The following is an 18,603-nucleotide window of genomic DNA, read 5'->3' as shown; positions in this document are numbered from 1 at the left end:
TTCTGAGTAAGTGGAACCAGTTCTAGCCTATTTCCGAATTTCTTCATCCCAGACGTGAAATATTCAAATTCATCACCTACTCTTAAGAAGAACATACAAGAAGCATAACATAAGACGAACATGATGAACCACACAGACACACACACACAATTAACGGAGCGTTAACTATTACGAGAGAAAACTAAAAGATTATTATAATAGAAGAAAGAATAGACACAGAAGGGTTCTCAACCCCACCTTGAGAGCTTAAGCATCCACCAACCGTCTATTGTGCTTTAGAAAGAATAAAGGCTGAAGTGAGAATAAAGCTGACAGGTTTCACATGTGGCAGTAAGTACTGAAACTTTCAGAAGAGTAATGAGTAACAAGTTTCTGCCTTTTTCCATTTGTTTTTATATTTTTCTTAGAAAACTGCCAATGCAAAACATAAATCACACGAAAAAGTCACTTTATCTCAAAAAAAGTAACTTTTAGTGACCAACTTTGAAAAAAAGTAAATTTTAGTTGAAAAAGTGACTCGCTATGAGCCCTGTTCCATTTAATGAATTTACATGAATAAAAATATACTTTACAAAAAATTAAGCTAGCGCCAAATGCGTTCCTGCATAACACTAGACTCAGTCTAAAATATATATAATTCTTATTTCGATCGATCTCTTCATTTCTAAAAACGTTTTGACCACCCTTCAAACGTCCGTCCGTTGATACACCACTTGCGAAGCAAGCTCGAAACCAGCCACAGAGCTTTGGGGGGCCATGAATATGTTAGGAGAGGCCAAATCATTAAAAATTCTCTTACAAATATCTAAATTGTGCATTTTGTATTGAGGTCTGGAGGGGACATGAAAAATTAAGGGAGGGCCAGGCCCTCCCTAGCCCCCTCTGGTTGCGAGCCTGTTGCAGAGTACCACTTACCAACTAAATCTGGTATAGGCTTATTACTATATTGTCACATTTGTCCTTATTGACGAGGAGGTAGGTGAATGACCGCTCAAGACGTTGCCAATTTCAGTCATCTGCATCTGTCCATCAATCTCTTTTCTCGGAAACGACCGCGGAGCCCAGGAGGGTAGGTATGAGCAGGTCTGTTTCGTCAATTGTTTCGATCGAAACACCGTCCGAAACAAGGTCATGTGGTTCCCGAAGCCGTACATGGGAACGAGGTCGCTTCGTATTTTGAAGTGAAATAAATAAATAAGAATATTGCCTTCTTTCCTAAATGCTAAACCGTTTTTAACTTGATGTAATAAATAACCTATATGATACTGATTGATACAATTTGATTTGGGGGAGTATTCCTTTTCCATCCAGGGGTGTGTGTAAAGAAATTTGGAAGGGTGTTAGGGGGGTGTTGGAGGGGTGTAGATTACTCCCTGAAACCCATTGTTTCTATTCAGCCCTTTTCAAGAACAAGAACAGACATTCCTCGTGGCCATGGCAACGGCCAGTCGGAAGCTAGCATCCTTCAGCCAATCAGAAGCCAGCATTTCCCTCAGCCAATCACAAGCCCTCATTCATAGCTCTGCTCCCAACTAGTCACTATATATACATGCTCATATCGCCGGTCGCTTCATTACAATCTCTGAAGATGAATGCGATGTATGCATTCGAAACGTCGGATGTCAATATCTTCACCTGGCTGATATCCCGAGAAGACTTATTAAAATCAGTGTCGACTTCCTTGAAACAATATGTTTCTAAACATCTAAACTTTGTCAAACTAACTCTAAAGTTGGCATACTGTCGTGTAATTTGGTAGAGCACTTTAAAGTGAACTCGCAAAATATTCTTAGTTTATCTCTCTACCTCGCTCTTATCTGCTATCTACAAGGAAACATAATACTATATTCAATATACTTAAAGTGAGGGTAACAGTAACAGTTTCAACACAATAACTGTGTCTTCATCAGACTTCCACTCTTTCTGGCTATTTGGTAGTTGGTCACCTCGTATATACTTTCCGGACGTCAACTTTTAATTAGGCTCCGCTACTTCATTGAAAAGTAACACTTGTGTGATTCACTTTCGCTTGTACAGGTGCACATTTATCCAATTAAAAATATATCTTTTTGATGGATACATTCTTGTCCTTTAATTATCTTTGTTTATGTTCCCTTGTTAATTTGTTCTCTTTCTTTCTTCTTCCTTTTCATTTCTTCTTCTTTAAGTAGAATCTTCTTCCACTCTTTATTTATCGCGAATCCTGCATTCTAATTCATCACCTTGTTTCCTGCCTTCATAATTTCCCTGGATACTCTCCGTTTTCTTAGCAATGCCCTGTTGTTCTCTACTTCTATGACCTTTGCTCCTTCCCATGCTATCCTGTAGTTTGTCTCTTTCTGATGATTATATATAGCGTTGTTGTCCCTTTTCAATCCAGCAAAATCTAGTAATCAGGTACTACTGGAACTTATAAATTAGAAAGCATAGACTTATATATATGGTATGCGGTTCAAGTGAGATGGTATGCGGTGGCATGCCATACCGCTTCTGGTTTTTCAGTGATCAAGGTATACCGTCACTGGAAAGTGGATGCTAACACATCTTTTTAATAAATCTATTTCCAAGTTGGGAATATTAAATTGATTAATATTGTTTTCTTTTCCTGCCTTTTCTTTTTAAAATGAGCTGTCTACAAAGAAGTTTACGCCTTTCTCCTACACAAGAACTCGTGTTGGTTATTGCATGCAACTGCAACCCAAGAGTCTGTATATGAAGAAACCACGTGTAGGGTTTTAAGAACAACATATAATTTGGCCGAACTAAGTAGACCTTCTACAGACTTGCCTTCATGGATAGATACTGAGAAAGAGAATAGTGTTGCTGGAAACCATTTACAAATTGTTAATATTAAAATTCGATTTTACAACATTTTCGTGTATAATTCTCTATAATATAATAGAGGGGCATATATATATTTTTTAAAATTTTTCTCAGAAAGTTATGGCGGGAGGCAAAGCCTCACCATGCTCCCCGCCCGGGGCTACGAAAAAGTTTTCCCATGGTTTTGAGCAGTGGCGGCGGTTGGACATTAAAAGTGTGGGGGGGGGGGGCAAGACATGATCTCAATATTTGTATATCAATGTTAGTTTTCCTGGTTTCTTCTAACATTTTGTTTGACGAAAGGTTGTATAACTATTAGGATACTCTCTTTTCCAGTTAAAATACCATATATCGTGTTTCATATTTTTTAAAAGTAAATTGGCAAAAGCAACGCAAGTAGATACTAGTCCTTTTTACTCTTAAACAACGAAGGTGTAAGAAGAGATTTGATTCCTTGCTCAAGAACATTTTAAAATTCTGTCTAGAAAATTGTGTGATCAGATTAGGGGCATATTTAATAACATATTTGCAAAACAAATAAACGGAAAAAATAATATTAATCGAATAGTAATGAAAAATGAGGCTTGTTTTTCAAAAGTTACATTGAAACCGGGGATTAACGAACAACTTATATTTTTAATTCCACACATGCTATTAAATGTATGTCATTACTCTTAGAAAGATAGTAAATACTAGAAGCATATGCTGTGACATTAAAGAATTACTTTTGCAGCTTCCCGAAGCATGTTCGTTGCATGTACAATTTTCTCTTTCTTGGAATACGTACATCAAAACTCAACAATACTTAGAATCACTCCAGTTATACAAAATAATCCTAAAACCTAGAATTATGTTGAATTCACTAAATTTAATTGTATATACGAAATTGTATATGTACACCGCTAAACTCGTATATTACACTGCAAACATTGCCGCGCTTTTGACGTGGGAAACCCGGGTTCGATTCCTGGCGGGAATTCATGTGGTTCGTATTCCACGTTAATCAGTAGGTCCTCGTCTCATATAGCCTCACTGATGAACGGGATGTTAAACTCAAAAAAACAAATCAAATCAAAATATTCCTTAGTATTAGAAAGATGAAAACACATTTTAGAAACTGTCGATTTTTGTGCAATTAAGGAATAATTTGTGATTCACAAATTGTGAAGGACTTCTTTTTGGTACGAAATGTTATCTCAATTTGTACCAAAGCGGGTGAGTAACATAGTGAGCCCTTGTAAGAAGAATGAAAATACACTCGAATTATGGCGCTTCAATAGGTTAATTTTTGGGCCATTTTTCGTGGCAATTGAAACGCAATTCCTGTAGCTTTCTTAACTGAACCGGAAGACAACCAATATGTACTCACGGGACGACAAATATTTTATGACACAATTGTTATTCTATGAACCATTAATACATACAAAAACTTAATATTTCCAAATGAAACTATATACATTAATGGGTCATTTCAAAAAAGTGGGGGGGCAACTGCCCCCCTTTGCCCCCCCTAATCGCCGCCCTTGGTTTTGAAGCATTGTGTAACTATTTACGTCTGACTACTTTACTTCATAGCCATGGAAAGAATAGATCTCGTCACCGATTAATACAATTCTTCAATTTATTCATTTGTTACTTTCTTCTTTCTTATCTACATTCCCTAAACTACAAAACAAAATAAAAGAGACACAACACAAATATAAAAACTAAAGAATTTTACTGAAAATTATAAAATTAAATTTCTTTTCACAAAGTTTTCATTCAAATATGATATATTTACAAGTAGATCACAATCTTCCGTTTCCACTGTTATGAAGAGCAACTGAATTTGTTTAAATAGAAACTTCTAGATTACTTTTCCACCATTACGGGAGAATTGTGTTATTTTTCACTCTCCAAACAATCTAAAATGGTGTTAATTGGCTGCAAGGGTGTTACTTCTAGCTTTTTTGCAAGTGCTTGCTGAAAAAAAATAAAGAAGGTTATGTATAATTCAAAACATATCCTTCACTTGTATTTGCTCATACTGTGGCCTCTGTCTGTTGTTTACACAGATCTTTCTACATATAAAGAGACATACTCGACTAGAAAGTTCTTTTAAAAACTTTTCTCTTATTTTCATTTTAATGATGATAATGCGTAGCTCGAAAGCTCAACGTTTGCATTTAGTGCTTGAAATGTACTATATATACAAAAGAACACCGACAACGTTTGGGAGGTGATTCCTAACACCAAGATAAGGCAAAAAGTTTAGACCAACCTAGGTGCACAAATGCTTTCTTTCGAAGTATAGACCACATGCCGAAAACACGAGAAAATGAACTTTAAAGTTCCATAAATCCAAAACTATGTGATCTACCGTAGTTGAGTCAAGACTTCACTTAGGAACTAATATATGCGCTATCCAAAAATCCATGTTTCAAATCTTAAAGCACTCATGAAGTGATTTTTACAGAGAGAGTTTGGCTAAGGTCACATAATTTGAAGTACCTTCCAACTACCGCTATAAAAATTGTTCCGGAAGTACCACAGGATTCTGGAACTTGGATATTTAGATAGGGCATATACTAGTTCCTAAGTGAAGTCTTGACCCGACTACGGTAGATTCCATAGTTTTGGAGCTATGGACCTTTAAAGTTTTTTTTTTTTTTTTTGTAGTAGTAGTAGTAGTAGTTTTGGTTCCTATAACTCCGAAAGGAAGCGTTTGTGCATTCAGGTTGGTCTATACCTTTTGTCTTATCTTGGTGTCAGGAATCAGCTCCCAAACGCTGTCAATGTTGTTTTGAAACACCCTATATATATATATATCTACGGTTGTTTTGAAACACCGTATCTACGAAGTCTCTGACTGAGATAACTTCACTTTCTTTTCTTCTCTTTGCATTATGTATTTATTTATTTTTTCCAATACGGATTCTTAAGCCATGATTTATGCCTCGATTTCGTATCATCTCGTATCATGTTTCCCAATACAAGATCATATCAAAGAAAATCAGAGAAAGCACAGGTATATTAAAAATAAATTGCAGATACTTTGGTGATAGTTCGAAAAACTTTACTTATCAGTAAATAATAGTGTTCTCCTCTTCGGTGTAGGACAGAGGATAGATTCCCGGTTATGGAGGAGAGAGAACGTTGAACTGAAATCTATATTTCATGTAGCTTCAATGTTAAACAGGACGTTACACTCTAAAACAAGAAAGAAATTAAATGATTGTTTAGAATATATATATAGAGGACCGTTTCGGCTAAACAGGGACGTCTGGGAGCTTCACCTATAGAGCACAATTGTGGGATATAAAACTAAAAAATAAACAAATAAAATAAAATAAAGAACACAGTCGTTTCAAAGAAATATGGATGAACTGATTTTTGTAACAAAACTCTACAACATAAATAAATAAATAAATAAATAAATAAAATAAAATAAAATAAAGAACATTAGTCGTTTCAAAGAAATATGGATGGACTGATTTTTGTAACAAGACTCTACAACATAAATAAATAAATTCTCTTATATTTGAAACGGAAATTCTTACCACTTCCTCTAGTTGTTTGTAGTGATATGTAATTCCCCCTTCGCTTTCAACCTTCTGCATAGCTTCTTTCTCCAGATCTCCCGGTACCATAACAGGTCTCAAAGGGTTTATCTAAAAGAGGACAGAATTCCAATGAAATTCATTTCTTTCTTTCACCATCATTTTTTCTTCTTATTCCATACAAAGATTTATTTTTAAAATTTATACGTATAACAGTAAATTCAATGATATTTCAAAATTATCTCCATAACGAATGTATAAGACCATATAATTGCAAGCACTGAGAAGAATTTCTCACAGAACCTGGCGACGTGTTATTTCGTGTTCGAAGCACAATGGAGCCCATACTGATGAGTTAGACCTTTAGGCATTAAAGTAATAGTAGTGGTCCCTAACTCACTTAATAGTATGTACACTCATGTCCAAAATTATTGTCGCATGTCTATAAATGTGTTGTTGTACGAATATAATTTGATAATGAATTCGTCCAGTATTTCTTATAATGTTAGTATGTGTATAATCGGCAAAGACATGTATGTGGCAAATTTCATGTCAAAAGAGCAGTAAATAAGAACAATAAAACGAAAATAAAACTTTCTTGTCCATTTAGCAACATTTTATTTTACTCGTTATAATTTTCGCATTTATAATTCTTTTCCTATGAAATTTATCACAAGTATACATTTTCCGATTATACACATAGTATCAGTATTAAAAGTACCCTGCAAAATAATTATCAAATTATATTGTTACAAGAAGACAGTTATAGATATACGACAATAATTTTCGACATGAGTATACATCTATAGTTATAATTAAAGTTTGCATATTTCAAATATTTAGTACTTCAAGTGGAAGTGACGGGACTTTGTTCTCACCCTGTGCAATTATACAAAACTTATCACTTACTGTGTTACGTTAAAATTTTCCTATAAATTTCAACAGAGACTCCTATTTTTCTCAGTAAGTTGGAGTTACCTGGTGAGTCTGACTTACCTGAAGAAATCTTCCCACCTCGTAATTATATGCACGTTTCTAACTGTTGAAGGGTAAGAACCTTCAAACAAATACTGTATTCAAGATTTTTGTATAATACGGCTTTCAATTAGCTGTAAATTCCACATTTAAAATAAATTTTACTTAGTTAATATAAACTTCTTATTCACAATCAACTTTGCTGTAAACCAGTAGCGATTCTTCCCTATGCAACATATATTATTCTCAAACCAGCACTTTCTAGGAATAGGAATTTAGATTTCTGAGCTTTCGGCATCTATGGCCATGTTGCCCCGTCACGTATGAGGGATAACGTTTCCTCGGCGGTCACACTATCCAAAGAAAGGGAATTGGGAAAGAAAGGAAACGGCCTGGGATCTATATGTTAGGCACTACCCCGGCATTTGCCTCCTGGTGTGAACGAGGAAAACCTCATTCAGGATTGCTGGCCTGAAAAACTTTTTTTTTTTTTTTTTTTTTTTTTTTTTTTTTTTTTTTTTTTTTTTTTTTACACAATTTTTGAACGAGTGACATTTTCTAGGGAAAAATGTCCATCCGCTACCTTATTACTTCTAAGCGCCATGTCGTCTGCTCTGCAAGGGAGAGTGCAACACTATTCAACATTCAGTTATTGATAAGAGAAATGTTTTCTTCCGAATACGCCAGAGCAGACACGAATATAGCAACTTTAGCAAGAAAGTGAGAGGAAACTGTGCGTTTGGCCTGTTCCAACCGGTGTATTGAGCCTAGTGGAGCTTAGTGCTTCGTATAGCTCAAATGAATAAAGCAATTTATTCTCCTTTAACATAATGTTGTATATGATATTTTATAACTTTTTTATTCCAAATCGGAAAGACTTAGATTTCCATACTGCTAGTTAAATTTGTGCAAATAAGACGACAGTGCCGCTCTTCAAACTTTACAAATTCGGGAATTTCATCTTGTACAGAAATGAACCGCCTAGTGGATGAATGACCATGTAAAACTGTGCCACTTTGGTTGACTTTTTTTTTTTTTTTTTTTTTTAATAATGTAAGATTAGTTTAACTAGAACATCTACCCCTCACCTTACAGAACTTAAAGCGAAATCAAAACTTTAAAAGATCAAAATAGTCTCCATAATTATATGAAACGGTTAATTGAGTATTTATTAAGTAGTTTATTACCATGTTAGTTATGCTTATTTTGTTACTGAGAAAGAGTTTGAACGTCTCAGTATTCAGCGATATAAATATTTTTCCTGTAAATAGTGGGCGTCATGAATCGTTCCGGAAAACCATCTCTATCCCTGTGCCTTAAAACATTCTACTTTTAGGCTAAAGAAGGTGAAAGTGAATGATTATAAAATCAATTTTTTTGTGCTCTCCCATCGCACTCGGGATCACATGCACCAAAGGCGAACGTGTAGCCTTTAGACCAGTGGGGAAGATTGATACACAAGTGAATAAGCAGTATCACTATGACATAGGTAAACATAACGAAAAACGAACAGGAAAAGAAAACATGCTATTAATAGTAGAGGTTTTCTTTAACAAAGCAGGAATTAGAACTTAGAAGACATGAATAGGATAGCAATTCAGTGTGCAAAACTAACTACATTGAGCTGTTGAATTTGATTGTGAAACATTATTAGAAACTTCCAAACCATGTACTGACAGCAACTGGGTATTAGAACTTTCAATAGAATTCATAATGACCTACTAACTAGCTCTATAGCAAAGGTAATGTTTAACGAAATAGTAAATGGAATTTTCAGCGCTTTCTTTCTTGCAATATTACTTGACAAAATAACAGATGTAGCAACTTTGAACACTATTTTGTACGTGACAAAGAATGGTAAGGTAGGAAAAAATACTTCTGTGATTTGCAGATGCTACTGGAAATCGATTTGCTGCAGTATTGGTCGACCACGTGTAAAATTAGAATAAAATGTTTAACTTTATGTGCTATGTTTATAGCATTAAAGCTAAAGAAGAGGAGAGAATTCGTGAAATTATAACGTAGGAGGAAACGGGAGAACCTCGAGAAAACAAGGACATGATGATGTCAATATTACGTTAGTGTATGTCAATGTCGAATGATGTAGCCTCTTGCCATTCATGACCTATTCTCCGATCGGAAATCATACTGCATCCTACTTCTGTAAACACATTATAATCACGTTATTTTTTAAAACAGAATTTGATAACTACGATGTAAAATTTTTCAGTAACTAGTAATTTTTTCAGTAATGAGGAAGACGGACTGGTCTGTTGAAACTGTATAATTTTAACAAGACGAAGACTGGTAAGTGTTCTATAATTATTGAAAAGCATGCATTAATTCATCTCATTAAATCAGTATTTTAAACAACACCTCTCGCCTACGTTTCCATTTTCCACTTTCGTCTTTAAGTGATATTTATGATTCGCACCCAGGCAAATGCTCTAGCTGTAGGTGCTCTAGCTGTATACAGAATTTGTTTAAGATATTTTTGGTACAACAGAAACGTATACTTTCCACTAACGAAATAAAGATCGATTGACTTTGTCGACCGTATTCCATAAACATCTCTCAAATGAAACATGTGATCTTTTTAACAAGTTTCACTAAGGTTACCATATTGAATAATAAGTTTCCTCAGTATTAATATGCAGAAACTTCGGAGAATTTACTCCCCTTAGCTCCGTTGTCTTTGTTTAACTCCCATTCGAAGGAATCAGGATGATTGGGAAGCCTTAAAGAAAATCTGCATTATATTAAATCAAAATTTAATAATCTTTACGAAATATATCGTGGATAATTGCATCGCTATCACTTATGTGTATACCTGAGACAACTTCAAACTGAGAGTCATTTTCGTCCTCTTTTTTCCATTTCTGCCTAGTTCCTAAAACCGAGAGAAAGCATATGCAAGCAGATAAATTGATAAATGGCCAGACATAAAAGTGCAGGTAGAGTTGAATTGTAGAAGTTTCTTCCTAAGTCTGTTTCACTGCATTAGAGAAAATTTGGCCTAAACTTCTGTGAAAACATATAAAATATTTCGTGAGTAACTGGAGCTTCTCTAGATATTAAGAAGCAGTTCTTTTTTCTTTGCGGTACGCAACAGTACCGATACCGGCGTCTTTTTCTTGGAGAATTTCTTCTTTAAAATGCGATTTATTACGCTATTTTTAAAAATATGGTATAATTTCTATATTCTACAAATGCTTCCTTTAACAATCTTACACATAGAATGAGGGTACGTCGAGGGACATGCTAGAAGTCTGAAAATCCCTGAACGTAATGAGTATTGGCTTTTTTTTTTTTTTTTTTTTTTTTTTATAAAAGAAAAGCACTAGTAATAAGCAATTCTCTTCTGAGTAATACTCACGGGCTTGAGATTTCTCAGTAAACTCAGAAAGTCTCCCAATCGGTTACTAAAGCCATCAGCAAAGTATCTAGGGTCAATCACAACATAACACTGGCCTAAGTTCTGTTCCTTTTTAGCTTCCGTCATCTGCGGGATCTTAGCGCCATAGTTGGAGCCTATAATTACAAAAAGAATTAAGTGTATTTTCTATTAGCATTTACAGAAAAATAAATGTAATTATTCACTCTTGCATATTGCATTAGAAAAGTCTTGAATAAAAACCTTATATATATACTTTATACCAGGGGTAAAGGTAGGGGGACGCATAACGTCATGCCGTCTCCCGTACCTATCTTTGCCTATTGTAAGTTTTTTAGAAAGTGGGGGGATACCACAGATATTTTCTGAAAGTGGGGTGACGGCGTCTTCTCGCGTTCCCCTTCACTTTTATCCCTGCTTGATACATAAAGTATACTGCATATCTTGACTATAAACTTGATATATATATATATATATATATATATATATATATATATATATATATATATATATATATATATACAGGGTGTACCAAGTACAAATTTGACTTTACAAATTTGAAAACTCATATTTATTTATTTATTTATTTATGTTACAGATATGGTTTTGGTGTAATTTTGTAGCAAGTTTTGACTCACGTAGTACATTAGTTCAGAAACAAGTCACCGCAAGCGCTAGCGGGAGTTGCAACAAAGATGGCTGCCTTCACTGGCTTCGAGCGTGCTAGCTGTGTGTTTTGGTTTGAAGAATCCAAGTCTGCGACAATTGTGCAACGTAATTTTCGTACAAAGTATGCTAAATAGCCTCCCAGTAGGCCTACTATTTATCAGTGACATAACTGTTTTATTGAAATTGGATATTCGGTAAGACACAACAAATCTTCAGTTCGTCCCCGTACGTCTGAAAACAAAGTAAAGCAAGTGAGACAAAGCTTTGGGAACAGTCATACAAAATCAACCTTGTGTGCTTTTCGATAGCTGGGCGTCCCTCACATGACAGTTTGTCGTGTGTCGAGAAAACGGTTGCATTTCAAACCATGCAAGTTATACATGCTACAAGAATTAAAAGACACTAGTAGAATAGCTAGTAAGGAATTTTTGGCAAGAAATCGACTTCTGATAGGATGTATGCCGCATCACCCATTGAACCTCTTTAGGTACAAAGTAAAAAGAACTTGACACCAAAACCATGTCTGTAAGATGAATGAATAAATCAATTTGAGTTTTCAAAGTCGTAAAGTTCTTTTTGATAAATATATGTTGTTTATAGTGGCATGGGTGATTATTGTTTCTTACTATTTAAGAAGTTTATGCATAATGAATTCTCAGCCAAGATGGAATGGCTTATGTAACTGAAGAACTTCCCTGGATGCTTTCAGGCTATTTGGGGCGATATGCTGCGAGGCCATACATTATAATTAACTTGTTAATAAATGTAAATTCCTAGTTTATATTTTTTTTATTGTTATTTATGATATTTTATTTGATTTACTTTGTGTAGACAAATAAATTAATCGGTGTTGGCACGGTGGCTCAGTGGCAGAGCAATCACCCCTGGTTCGCTCTTGGGCCAAGAGCTCGTGGTGGAGAACATAGTGTCCGTGGGTTTTCTCGGGGTACTCCAGTTTCCTCCCATTTCCTCATTCTACCAATTCTTCCATTATCATTCACTTGCCTTAATCATCGTCTCCCTTAGCCTAATGGACATAATCCTGAGACGTTAAACCCAAAGATGTCATTTCATTTTTCAAATAAATTATTCGATATAGTATATTACATTTAAATTTTGGTAGTTTAGTTTTGATAAAAGAAAATTATCACATTTAAGTATAGTCATGAGAATTAGTAGCAGTATAGTATTATATTTAATTTTAGACAAAATGTACTGTTGAATAGTTAAGCTTGATCTTATAACAATTATTAATGTATGTTTTACCATTAACAGAAATAACTATGATGTTAAATAACAACAATAATAAGGAATACTAGAAATGTAAAATAATAATAAAGAAATAAATTTGTGTAAGTGTATGGGGATATATGGGTGTGAGGGTAAAGGGAAAGAAAAGGTTGTGGAAATGTAAATTCTTAACTGTTTATATTGTTATTTGCATTAAAACTTTGGTTATATGTATATTGATTAAGATACCAAACGAACTTTGAACTTTAAAAAGTTAAGAATAAATTTTATTATTATTATTATTATTATTATTATTATTATTATTATTATTATTATTATTATTATTATTATTATTATTATTATTATTATTATTATTATTAGACAGAAGAATAATATACCAACTTTACAAGAACCAAATAGCTGTTATAGGAAGAGATCAGAAGGAAGCAAGAATAAGTAAAAGAGTAAGGCAAGGATGTGGACTTTCACCTCTTCTGTTCAACATCTATATAGAACAGGTTATGAAAGAATTCTTTCTTAAAAACGAGAAAGGCGTAAAAATAAATGGACAGGTTTTCAGCACAATACGATTTGCTGATGACATAGCATTGATAGCGGAGAACCAAACGGATTTGCAGGAAGCACTGTCAAACTTCAACGACCAACTGGAAAAAAACATGCAAAATAAAGGTAAATAAGAAGAAAACTAAAGTGATAAAGTGCACAAGAGTAGGACAAGAAGGGGCAAATCAATGGCTAGAGGGAGAGAAAATCCAAGACATTAAGACATTCCCCTATTTAGGAAGTCTAATATCCTCGAACGGAAGAAATGAAAAAGACCTAAGTTCCAGAATAGCGGAGGCTAAACAAGCATTCAATAGGACAAGAAGACTGCTAACATGAAAAAAATGTGTCGTCGGACGTTCGAAAACAATTTATTAAGACTCTGGTATGGAAAGTGACGTTTTAACGGATCAGAGACGTGGACATTGAGAAAAGGTGAAATATCCAAGCTGAAAGCATTTGAAATATGGTATTGGCGCAGAAAGTTGCGCATATCATGGACCGAAAGGAAAAGGAATGGAGACGTACTAAAGGAAGCTAAAAAAAGAACGACAGACCATGAAGATAATAGGAAAAACAAGGAAAACAGCATTCTTGGTCATATTCGGCACTCCGAATGGATCAGCGTGTTGTAAAGTGCAGGCAACTAGGGGTATTATAAATTAATCGCTAATCGCTAGTCCTGCACCATTGAATATTGACACCTGTTTCTAATTACATTATTTATTTATTTATTTATTTATTTATTTATGTATGAAAGTACACAGGCATACACCTATAACATACCTTCTTGACATACATAATTGATGGTAACATGACCTTACAAAGAAGAAAAATAAAACATGGAAAGAAACGGAAAAAGTAAAAGGAAAAAAAAATAAAAAGGAAAGAATGTACAATCCAGCCACGAGAACAATAATATACACACACACATATATATATATATACACATATCTATATCAGTACGTTAACAAATAATGATAGATCATACATGGTCATTATTCAGTATTTCACAGAGAAGTTCATACATTTAAAGTATTAGAACAATTTAGATAATTTTAATCAACAAACGATATTAATAATGACTTCAACCAAAAAGGTAATAATGTTATATAATTTGCACAGTTGTCAACATTCCTGTATACGTGCGTTCTGATTTTAAGTCACTTTCCCCGTTCGTGACGCCTCCTGGATACATGGATTTACGACTTTGTATTATCTACCATTTCAGTATTCAGGAGAGTTTTCCACTAGACAATTTTTTAGGAGATTACTCGAAACATCGGTCAGACATTATGTTGCTCAATCTGAAAAAGAGACATTATTACATAAATGAGGTACGAACCTCACCTAGCGGCTAGAAGAATCCGAGTACAATAGATGAAATCCTTTCATGAGATACATACAGTTTTATTCAATAATGAATCATATTTGACATATTTTACTACTTTATTCATATAGCGCTTTTAATATTAATTTTCACTGCAGCAATTGAATATTTATCATTTAAAAAAAATATATTAAAGTTTGTGCGCACTTAAAGTTTGAATTTCTACCTTCTTTCTTGAAGTGTCCAAGTTAAATCTTCTACTAATCCTTTACAAATCATTTAGTGTCACAGTTCTCTTTCCCTTTCTGACGACAGAACGATGAGTCTTCTTGATGTAGAAATTGATTAGTATTTTTTTTTTTAAATTCAGTTGACTTTCATTACTATTTTCTTTTTTTTTTCCACTGTCACTCGTATCAATTTTCGTTGATTAATTTTCACCAAAAGTAATTTTAAAAAACTAAAATACGATATAGTTAGTTTGATTGAGAATATTTATCATGTTTTCACCAACATACTTACTCGGTGATCTTGTTCTATATAATTGCACATTTATGACAACAGTACGTATGCATCTATCGCACATTCTCCGTTTAGTATGTATTTCCACTTAATTTATATTGTCAGTTATTGGTTGAACAAAATATATATGTGAGTATAATTTTTCACTGTTCACAACCACGGTACGTAACTTTTCACTATACAGGTATCCGAATATCAAGTTATTGCCATCAATTTTAACACGAAGAACAAACTGTCAGAAGTTCCTTTAAAATATATATTATTTACGTTGAGTGTAGCGAACAGCACAACACTTCGCCTTATCACCACCAACTCTACACAACAACAACCTCCTAAAACTTGAAAACCTCTCTGGTCACTCTTTTTTTTCTTTTTTTCTAGACACTTGAGAACTCTCTTTCTGAAGTATTCACTATTTCCCTAGCAAAACTGTTTCTCATGGATTTATAATTTATTTATTTATTTATTTATTTATTTATTTTATTTATTTCAGAAAACAACAGACGGATGCCTAATTACAGTTTTCCATTATGATAATATAATTTAAAATACGCACATGATAACATAATAATACGATAGCAAAATACTTTAAAATACATATAACATGATCTACACCTTATTTGTTTAGAGTAAAATTCTGTCTATAGCTAAAAATGTCTAGCTCTGGGTGCTTTTCTGACATTATACAATAAACACATTTTTCTGACAGGCGATACATCCAATGCATTAGTCCTTTGCGCTGAGAGATGGAATATGAAATTATGGGGTCTGGTTGCTCTATGTGAGTTTGATTTCTGATAGTAAATATTCTGAATCTACTGTGCTATGAATTATTTTATGTAAGAAAGATAAAATGAAGTGAGTCCTCCTGCTTTCAAGTGATTGTAATGAATATTTGTTTCGAAGATCTTCGTAGTTCTCAAATTTTGGATATATATCCCTGTTTCTTCATATGTTAAAAAGCGCACAAATTTATTTTGAATATTTTCGATTTTATTTGTATATTTCTTACTATCAGAACCCCATATTATCGCTGCATATTCCACCGCCTTTCCGACAGGCGTTTCTCACACATCGTCTGCCTTTTCGAGTTGGGCAAGACGAGGTCTGACAGTGCATCAAGCAACGTATCTTGAAGCTGAATCTATTGCAATCTAAACAGTACTATTTTGGAAAGAACTAACAAAAAGGTACCACGATATGAAATAATGTTTTATTTCAGAACGAAAATTCCAAGAGCATTAGTTTAAGTTTTAGTTTTCACTTATTCATTAGTTTTCTTTTTTTTTAACTTCATTAGTTAAAATATAAAAGAGAGCAGCCAAGAAGCACTTACCAGCCTCAACCAGCGGGACGGGAGGATTCGATGGTCAACAGAAAATGTCACATAAGTTACTTTCAAGAGTTGACATTGGAGAGCGGTGAGCAAGAACCACAGGGTAGAGGACAGACCCTCGCCTTCAGACACTGCGGTTAACTGTTTTTCTTTTCATTCTTAGTCCCTCAATATATTGTAATGATTTTTGTAGAGTCAATAATGTACCGAGATTTATCCCCCTCACCAATTTATTATAAAATTTGTTAAATACAAAACGTCTTTGATTACAAAGAGTAAAATAGTGTTTATCTTGTTAATGTCCAAGTAGAGGAGTATAGGTGTTTTGCACGGTGCCCCTTCTCTCAAGGCAGTCTCCAAGGCACCTGCCGGTTCTGGTGAGTCTTGAAGGATAGCCCCCGTCAGCTCAAGGCAGCTTCGCAAGGTTTGGTTGTAGAAAGGACCCCTAGTCCAGTGCGACCTCGGGAAGGATAGGTGTATCTCTAGTCCAGTGCGACCTCAGGGCGGTGTAGGTGATTTGATCAGTTGGACGACTGATGCTGGGTCCCTCGGTGATCCTCCTTTTATTTGTCCTCTTCGGGTCCTTCCGTGAGGTCCGTCTTCTTTCGGTATTTCTCGGCTTCTTTCGTGTCGGCTTGTTGTCTGCTACGTTGTTTATAATCAATAGCACTGGTTGAGCTGACATGTGCGTCTGTCATGATGTGGGGATCCTTACAATATACAAAAAAAATCAACTTTTAAAAGCTTCTTTCCTCCCTTTCTGTAGGCTGTCCTTAGATACCTAACAAAATTATTTAATGAAGTTTTACAAATTAAAATTGATGTGAATAAACGATGTATATTACGTGTACCCATAATAGTGTGCTGAATAATAATAATACATATAAATCTAGTACAGATATTCATATTCAATTTATTATTTATATAAATGATTAAATATGCATTTTAATAGGCAAATTAAGCTTGGGGAAAGTGTGCCTTTCGCAGTGTTCACAGAGGGAAAGGCAGAAAGAAAACGAGGAAGAGGAAGACCAAGGATAGAATATCTATAAATATACCACATTGACTTGATCCCTAGTCTTCCGTTGCAAGCGCTGCTATCGGCTGAAGGTATTGCACTCGCTTTCTCTCGCTTAGCAACAGCTGAACTCTTATTGGCTTAACGCGTGGGTGTGTGAGGGTGAGCTTTAGTTCGCATTTTTGCCACGGCTCAAGACATTTTGGCAGCACGATAGATGCAGTTACGAAGAAGAGGCCTTATCAAAGTATAAAACAGCTCTCCCAAGGGAGAGAGAAAAAAATGAAATTTCGTTGTTGCCCACCAACTTATGGTTGATTTGACAAACAAGACTATTGTTATTATTATTTGTGACACGTAGAGTGACCCTAGTTAATATTGTTTTAATTACCAATACGACCATATTTCAAAATGAAAAGTTATTTCTAATGGTAATTCTCTTACCTGCCAAAATGCCACAGAAGGTCTCTACAATAAGTCCCAGAGCATAACCTTTGTAGCCAGGTGTATCAGCAGAAGCACCCACGGGCAGAAGCTTTCTAGCTTTCAGAGCTTCAGCTGCATTTGTTGTTGGATTGCCGTTTGAATCCAATGCCCAATCTTCAGGGATCGGCAATCCTTTCCGTTTCAAAACTTCGATCTGAAAATTTATAATTAAATAATAGAACCAGTTGAGAATGCTCGAAGAGTATTGCCAGAACAACCTTTAAAATAATTAATTTTTCTTATTAACTTCTACAGACTTTATACCAATTGTTCTATGTACTTTATTATTATACTCTTTAAACAATTCTTGTAATATATCTATCCATTTATAATTTCCCTGACTAGCCAATTTTTCCCACAAATTTTGTTTAAAGGTTCTGTTAAAAAGTTCTACCATATATTCTTTCATGAAGATACATGCTCAAAATGAAGGGTTCAAAATTGAACAATTCACAAAATATTATCTCTCTATGACTTACGGTTCCCGAGATATGGCTCCTTAAATCTCCCGAAATCGGAACTTCTTTGGCGAATATCTCGGGAACAATAAGAGTGATGCGAAAAATGTTATCACTTTCTCAGATTGTTTTAGATGCTCTATCCAGTAGAGGGCTCAAAATTGAAAAACTTGCAAATAACAGACAGACAGACACACACACACACACAAACAAACACAGACCTAGATAATTCAGTAACAAACCTCTTAAGTTTGTTGAA

General features: G+C 34.5%; 1 protein-coding gene across 2 annotated transcripts in view; it reads right to left on the bottom strand.

Moving 5' to 3' along the window:
• Nucleotides 1–4,521: 4,521 nt before the first annotated feature.
• The window catches only part of LOC145665814 (putative oxidoreductase YjmC), a 41,985-nt gene continuing 27,903 nt past the window's right edge, over nucleotides 4,522–18,603 (bottom strand). The window contains exons 7-10 of one of the 2 annotated variants that reach the window (XM_081732934.1): nucleotides 17,845–18,040; nucleotides 10,714–10,868; nucleotides 6,363–6,473; nucleotides 4,522–4,785 (exon numbers count right to left, since the gene is read on the bottom strand). In XM_081732934.1, the coding sequence (XP_081589060.1) occupies nucleotides 4,705–4,785; nucleotides 6,363–6,473; nucleotides 10,714–10,868; nucleotides 17,845–18,040 (543 nt within the window). In that variant the 3' untranslated portion in view covers nucleotides 4,522–4,704. Of the gene's footprint in view, nucleotides 4,786–5,684; nucleotides 6,013–6,362; nucleotides 6,474–10,713; nucleotides 10,869–17,844; nucleotides 18,041–18,603 lie in introns of those variants that run through there. The other variant, XM_081732940.1, reaches the window with a different exon arrangement.

Source organism: Thermobia domestica, chromosome 1, assembly GCF_964235325.1.
Source record: "Thermobia domestica chromosome 1, izTheDome1.hap1.1, whole genome shotgun sequence".
NCBI classification, from domain to species: domain Eukaryota; kingdom Metazoa; phylum Arthropoda; class Insecta; order Zygentoma; family Lepismatidae; genus Thermobia; species Thermobia domestica.
This window is presented reverse-complemented; position numbering and strand designations above follow the sequence as displayed.